At 37.3% G+C, this 8243-nt stretch overlaps 1 protein-coding gene across 1 annotated transcript in view; it reads right to left on the bottom strand.

Moving 5' to 3' along the window:
* Positions 1–416: 416 nt before the first annotated feature.
* BCLAF3 (BCLAF1 and THRAP3 family member 3) overlaps positions 417–8243 on the bottom strand; it is a 32838-nt gene continuing 25011 nt past the window's right edge. Inside the window, exons 10-12 of the mRNA XM_082482426.1 lie at positions 6908–7003; positions 2419–2574; positions 417–593 (exon numbers count right to left, since the gene is read on the bottom strand). Of these exons, the coding sequence (XP_082338552.1) occupies positions 564–593; positions 2419–2574; positions 6908–7003 (282 nt within the window). The 3' untranslated portion in view covers positions 417–563. The remainder of the gene's footprint in view (positions 594–2418; positions 2575–6907; positions 7004–8243) is intronic.

Here is an 8243-nt window from a genome sequence, read left to right as displayed (position 1 = left end):
ATCAGAAACCCCAAGGATATTATTAAACTAAAATAAAGTAATACAAAATACTGTTTTACAGAAATGACTGAACAGAGGTGTAAAATCTATTGCACAACCTAAAAGGTCATTACTTGGAAAATCCTGAGCTAATGTGCTATTACCAAACAATTCAGGCACTTTTTTTTTTTCCTTTTTTTATTACATAAGCAATAAACTTCCAACATATAAACCTCTGGGTATAACAACTCAAGTTCCATCTGTAACATCATGCTTGGAGAAAAAGCATTCAATAAATAAAACTCCCTTCAATGACTTCTTTACTCGAGACTGGTATGTAAAAGGAACTAAAGGTACATACTACAACGTTTCAATTGAATACTGGACTTTAAAAGCAATTATTAAAACTGTAAAAAAGTTCTGCAGCATTCCACTACTGAAAAATAAAGTTATTTTTAATCAAGAAAGTTACAGGGTTAGTTCCTTTATCCTATTTTAAGTCTTGACAAAGTTGTCAAAAAATGAACAGATGCTCCCTTTGCTGTGTTATCTCTTTCAACTTCAGGATCACAGCTCAGCTCAGTTCAGGTTTCTGTTGCAAGATTTAAATTTCCCTACAGAGAGAAAAAAAAGTTGTTACTGTCAATTTGTAACAGTGGAAAAAAGCTTCCCAACCTTCATAAATACTGTATTACTATAGTATGTAACATACAAGATTCTTTCAATTATGGATTGAAACAGCACAATTGTAAAGATAACAACTTCAAGGATGCATATGCATAATTATTTCAAAAGGGTGAAATAAAGATGTTCGGAATAGTTTAAAAATATCTCAAGGACAAGTCTAATCATTACATTAGGCAAAATATGGGAAACACTAGAATCTGAAGAAGTTTTGTTTTTTTAAGAATCAGCCAACCAGCAATCAGTATGCTGTTAAGAAAATGGCTGTCATACTTATTCTTCAGGATTTATTTTACTTTAACTCAGAGGATACTCAAGTTCTTCCCTGAGCCTAAAAAAAAAAAAAAATATCAATATTCAGATCTTATTATGCTTCTCTAATTCAAATCATAATCTCCAGCAGCCAGATTGTGTTCAACATGCTTTATAGATTCTAGACAAGAACCTTAATATTCGATTACAGAAAAGCATTGGAAATTATTGGGGAAAAGCTCTCTACAACAAAATTATGGCACTTCTACACCCATTTTACAAAGTCATAGTTTTGGAAAAAAATCCTTCTCCATCTATTTTCCACTAATTCCAATTCAATTTAGTCTTCAGAGCTCATACTTCTCAGTGTCCATGCAAATGTAAAAGGCATTCACCAGTATACTTAGCAACAAGTGACCCGTTTACTAAAATGTTTGGTTTTCTTCATTTTTTTTTTCCCCCCATTTGTTTTTGTAGGGTTTTGGTGGAGTTTTGTGTTTTGCTTCCCCCCTCTCCCCCCACCGGGCTGTAAACTTGAGGTTTTTCTGAAAACAGCTCTAAGAACCTACGCTTCTGTGCTCTAAGAACTGAACTCTAATCCAGCTACAAATACTTAGGCAAGTATATTTATTTGTAGCTAGGTGGACACAGAATTACAAAACAAGAATTTGGATAGGAACATAGAACTGCAAGGGGCTGTGTAAGTTGTCTAATCCAATTCTCTGATGTCATGAGTAACCTCATACTACTTTGATCATACTTGATAATTCTAATAAAGGATTTGGAATGTTTTATCTACTGATCCTCAAAAAAGCTGTAACATTTTATATAGTTCAAAAGTTCTGCAGTTCAAGATTACTGTTGTCCCATACACACTGTAAATCAAAAGGTATAAAACACATGTGCCTAATTATTTCAGCTTAAGCTTATCAAAACATTTTATACAGACAATATATAGTGTAGGATGCTTTATTCAGAACAGCACTCCAGTGTGTACTCTGAAGTACATGATTAATTTAAGGTAACATAAAGAGGAGAAACATACAGATGTAGTAAAAAAAAATTAATACCCTTCACACTGATTTAAAACCTTAGCCTAAGAGATTTTTTTTTGTTTTTTTTTTGTTTTGTTTTTTTTTTTGTTGTTTTTTTTTTTTTTTTTTTTTTTTTTTTTTTTTTACACAGAGGGCCACTTCCTATTGATAGAAAGAGAAAGAGAGATCAACTGAGCTCAAGGAGAGAATACTGGGACAGAGGCAACTGCAGAATCTCAGAGTCCAGCTCTGATTTGCAGTTACCCAAAGCAAGTTTCAGCAAGTTTCCATAGAATAAACATGGATGAAGTAGGAGCGCAGAATCAAGTTTGCCTGTAAAGTACAGAGAACCAGTATTCCAGAAAATCCCATCATATTTATTCCATGGAGATTTAAAAATTGGAATGGATCATATGAATATTCATATTTTATAACCAGCTTAGCAAAAAAATAAATTAAGCCAACTTACCTTTTCTTTCCTCAAAAATCCATCTCTGAATTTATTAGTGGTAAATCCCCTTACACCAACAGAACGTAGCCGCTGGTACTTAGCCTGAATATATAAACCCTTCTGTACTAAGCCTGATTTATAATGGGATTGCAAACGGCCATCCGCAAAGTTGCTCTGTAAGGGTGGAGGAAGGGAGGAGGGAAAAAGAAATGTGCAAAATGAGGGTACCAAAACTGAATAGTTTATGTTTACAGTTATACACATGTAAAACTGAACAGTACCACACAACAGAAGTGTGCATTTGCAAGTGCAGAGCCTCTTCATTTATTTCCTATTTAATATTCCTCAGACCACTAGCTGCCATGTGGCTCAAAGAACTGCTGTATTGTACTTACTGTTTAAAACATCTGAAATTATTTTCCTCATTGAAAAAACTAAATGTGTTGTACAACATTAATATTTTTTCAAACTTTAATGAAAGTAAACCAACATCAACAAAAAAGTTTAAGACAACACCTCACTATTGCTAACAAATTCAGTGATGTCAAGCCTGCAATGGGCAATCTTGAGTCTAAAAAAAGTCACACTAAACAGAAGTCAGTATATATATTTCCTATGGTTTTAAGATCTTACAGCCTGAGCATAAATTCATTGCTCTACGTCTTTGTCACTTCCGGACTGGAATACTGTAAACTAACCAACCTAGTGTGGGACCAGTAGTGGAGGCCACAGAGATAAATGGCTTACAGGTGAATGGCATTATAAATACAGAGAAATATAGCACGATCCATAGCAGTAAAGTTACATGAAGGTTTTAATTCATAAGCACTTGGACCTCCAACAAAATAGACAGTAAAGCTTTAGAGTAAGAAAAACCCCATTTATCATAATTTCTCATAGTTTTCCAGTACTAACATTTTAAGTTTTCCAAATTTAAAGGTTTACCCTCCCTAAAATTTACACAAACAACACTTTCCAGCTAAAAAAGAAGAAATATCCTGACCATATAAAATTCTTACAATCTTTTACAAAAACCTCTAAAGGGTAGGAGAGAACAAAATATATCAGAAATAGACCTTCTTGAGCATGACCCAATTACTCTGGCAAAATCAGTCTCCTTTTGACAGAGTAAGGATCACTTCAAGAAAAATCACATGCTCTGAGGTTGCAATAAGTTTGGTACCAGTTTTTCCACTGTGTGGCTGGTAAACAGCTAAGAAAGGACTGTACAGAACAGAGGTTCCTTTATGCAAATGCAGAGGTTTTGTTATTTCCCAAATCATTCCACCCACCCACTATGTAGGAGGTAACTGAGAAGCTGGCCCCATCAGTCCCCCAGGGTTACTCTTCTAGTTCTTGTAGGCAGAGGACACTGGCAGAAGGCTACTAAATGCTAATCCCTTTCCTGAAAAGCAGAGTGCAGGCACAATACAACTAAGAGCAAGCAAATTCTCTGAGTAGGTATATGCCTTCCATAGGGAAAACTGAAGGGCATTTTTAATGCTGGATTAAGCCCCTGAACACAGTTAAGACTAAAAGTTCCCATCTCCCCCACAGCTGCTGTGGTTCTCTGCTTGGACATAGGTGGCTAGAAAGGCCTTAGTGGTCTGCCACTGCATTTGCATGACAACAAGCAAAGGAGCAGACTGAAAAGAGAGGGGGAAAAGCTACAAGATATTGAAAATGAGATTACACACAGCTTGAAAGTGTCAACTCAAGTATCTACATGTTCCATAAGCAAGGAGGGAGAGGAACAGCAGTATTATTATTGTAGAACAGAATCAGCTGTAGACAAAGTTAACAGATTACATATCCATTTGGTATGACGGCACTGCAGTCACACGTAGCTTAGAGCAAAATGAGGTATCTAAGGTATGTGGAAATCAGCATTAACTTTTGGTCTGAAGTAAGAAAAAAAAAAATCTGCTGAAGTGACATCTACTAGGATTATTTTATAAATACTACTAATGACAATGCCTATGAATCAGTGCAACAGCCTTAAGCTCCAAAATAAGTCTATATGAGCAAATACACCGCACTGGGTCTGGCTGGGATGGAATTCATTTTCTTCACAGCAGCCTGCATGGTGCCATGTTTTGGATTTGTGACTAAAACAGCACTGGTAACACACCACTGTTTTGGCTATTGCTGAGCAAGACCTGCACAGCACGAAGGCCTCCTCTTCTTCCCCTACTCTGTGCCTCAGCAAGCAGGCCAGGGCTGGGCAAGAAGCCAGGAGGGGACATTGCTGAGACAGCAGACCCAGGCTGAGCAAAGGGATATTCTGTGCCATGTAACCTCAGCAACATCCTCAGCAAGAGAAACTGGAGGGGAGGGGGCTTTGGAAGGGGTAGCCATTGCTTGGAGACTGTCTGGGCATCAGTCAGCTTCTGGGAGGCAGTGACTGCCATTGCATCACTTTTTTCTTCCTCTTTCCTTCACTTAAAGGGTCTTCACCTCAATCCATGAGTTTTCTCACTTTCGCTCTCCATATTCTCTCCCATTTGGCTGGGGGAAGAGGGGAGCGCGGGCAAGCAGCTGTGTGGTGCTTAGCTGCTGGCTGGGGCAAACCCACCACAGCCATGAATACACTGAACTGAATTAAACAGTGAATGAAGTTTAGAACTAAAGATTACCATGCATGTACCCACTTAAAGATTGGTTTAGTGATTCGTTGCAAAGTGTCATTACAAAAAGACCTTCTACATTTTGTAAGATTTCTCCAGAACTTGTAGAAAACTGCTGTGCTGTTCTAAAATATCTTTTTTGTTTTCCAGAAAGTTTAACATACTGCAAGACCATATTTTTTTGGTGGGTTTTTTTGTTTGTACATTTGGGTTTTTAAATAATCAGCCAAGAAAGTCTGCTGAGTATAGAAGACAGTCAAATCACCTTCCTAAGCAGGTTTCAGCAACAGCACGGGAAGGAAAAACCCTCTACGTTACACAGGAGGAAATTAAATGTAAAAAGAAAAAAGTTGATGAAATTAAGTCAAATCAGCACTGCTGTTTCCATGGCAATGATAAATGTGCTATACACACATGCAAACTGCAATACAAGTGCATATGCTATTTTCCCTACAAATATTAAAGCACCATGGGACAGACCATTGGATACAGCAATATTCAGGCAATATTCATACATACATATGATGACAACTTAAGCAGACACTTTCATGCTTGCGTAATTTCCAGAACTGTAGGCCGATCTAAAGAAAATGGAAGGCTGCCTTCATTTACATCACATCAACTGCCAGCACTGAAGATCCCCCCATCCCCTATAGGCTGACAATATAGAGGGGATACCAATTAGGAGGCTATGAGGTCCCTACATATTGAATAGTTATATCAGGATGAGACTTTAAACTTGTTAACTTCAGCTTGGAAAAAAGACTTTTTCTTTTTCAGCAGAATAAATTGAGCATTTTTTTGCTGGTATTAGGTTAGCTAAAGGACTAAGATTGACTGGCAAAGCATGACTAAATGGGAAAGCCTGAAAGCCTTTTTATCCACAGTCCTCTTATGTTTACTCTGAGGGGCGGGGGGAAAAAAAAAAAAACAAAAAAAAACCCAAACACAAACAACAAAAAAAAAAACACACATACACTGCCCCCCTTTCAAAACATCATCCAAAAATGCCAGCTACTTAACTTGGCCATCAAAACTTTACTTCAACTTCGCTATCTACAAAAGAGGAAAGACGACTACCTATTCTGTGTGTTATTTTACTCTTGAGAACACACCTGTCAAATAAGTAGGAATAACTTTAAGGTAGAAAATGAGTCTAAGTTGTTCTAGGTTTAATACTTCTCTAATACAAAAAGCTCTAATTGGATCCATGCGTAGCATGCCAGTGTGAGCAGAACAGAAAGTGGGTTTTGTTTTTCTACTGAACCCATGACACATTTTATAATCAAAAGGCATTAGAAAGCCACTGCACTACCCCAGGAAGAAGCACAGTTGCCCGCCCCTTTACCATCTTGAGGCCCTGAGAATAAAGCTTCAAAATTTTTTTAATTTTTTTTTTAATGCATAGATAGCAAGCAGTATGCAGAGTATACACAAGAGATTAGGTCCCCAGAAATCCCTACATGAAAGGGCTAATAAGATAATAGTAACACAATTTTGAAAGCAGTACAATTCATTTCTCCCAGTCTTGGGAAACAGTTCAGGCTTCCACATGCATCAGCTGAAGGAAAGACAGCTGACCAGATCATTTTTTGGACAGATGAGTTTTCTATTCATTGTCATTCTGCAATTCTCGTTCTCAACTTTGCAGTTAACCTATTTCAACCGCATGGATACAATATTGTACAACCCTGCTCAATCCACTGCCAGCCCTCTTATCTACTAAAATCTAAGCCTCCCATTATTTCAATGGAAACAATTAGGCTACGATGACACTATTTTTCATGGCATTTAGTATCTTCAAAGATGTGTCTCCTATTACTTAACAGGATCAAATCACTATTTTATGTAACACACATTTGATAAAATCTGATCTGTACCTTAAAGTGTCTTCTGATGGGTCCTGCATTTTCAAGGTGTCCTCTAATGCGTCTGTGAGGGTATGTATCACTTGGTTTTGAAGAATAGTAAGAATTCTAGCAGGAAAAGAGACAGAGTTATTAGCTTAAATGTTACTAAATCATTCAAGAAAACATACAAATTTTCCAGTTCATACTAACAAATATTGCAACTCTTACAACCTTCTAGTATTTGACACTATGATACTGCTTGAAGGAACCAGAGTAACAAGAGCATAGGGCCTGGAGTCCAGGCTGGCTTAAGTGACAACAGGGCCCACAGAAGCAGATGATACAGACCATCCTACTGGAACATCATCTTGAAGATGATCTAAGCAGGTAACAACCCAATTAAGGTTCTCCACCCTTGCTCCCTTGAGAACAGATGCCGCAATTTGCATGCAGCAATTGTAGTAGACAGGCTGCTATAGCAGTCATCCCTTAAGTCTGGAATAAGGACAACAGATTAATACTCTGGACATCACTGGTTAGCATATTTTAGAGGAGACGCATACTGTTACTATACACACCACCACAGCAACCAGACAACAAGTGTGTAGCACTTTACATTGGTCTTTAGAAGATTCTACCTTTAACTCTGTATTATAGGGGGGCATTTTGTAAATTATTTGCCTACCACAGAAACACATGTGATTTCAAAAGCAAGTGGCAAAGACAAATGGTATTGAAATTGTTATGTGCCACACTGAACAGCTGCAGTCAAACAGCCATGGTTGCCTAAAAGAGAGCACTCCCTCCAGCCACTGTCCTACCTGGGTATTTTGGCCCTTTTCCAACTTTTCCCATGACAGCTACCTTGAGAGGATGCCATTATAAGTATTTACAGAAGCATTACATACTAGGATATACTACATTAAAGTCATCAAATGCAGACAGAATGGACGTGCTAACAAACTCTTAGCAATCAAATTAATTTTTTTATGGTCCATTCTTGAACAATCACAGAAGTGTTCCAATGGTGTTGAACTCTTTTCAAAGGAAATTTCAATAGCTTCAAATACGTTTCAGAAAGAGCCAAAGGAGAGAACTCTCCTTAAACATTTCATATATACTAACATGTAATAAATGCAAATGAATGCTTTGCTGTTCACAGAATTTCTGTTCCCCTAACAAAGTACCAAACCCTTCAGTGGCAGAAACACTTTAGGATATGCTAACACTGTTACTAATTCAAAGGGGGAGGGGGGCTATAAATGCAACAGAACAGCATTACAATCCAAGTTAACTTTTAATTGGTATTTAGGCTAGCTTTTTTTTTTTTTTAGAATATATTATTGCCTACAAGTCACTATTTAGC

This window comes from Vanellus vanellus (assembly GCF_965231255.1).
Source record: "Vanellus vanellus genome assembly, chromosome: 1".
Lineage (NCBI taxonomy): Eukaryota > Metazoa > Chordata > Aves > Charadriiformes > Charadriidae > Vanellus > Vanellus vanellus.
This window is presented reverse-complemented; position numbering and strand designations above follow the sequence as displayed.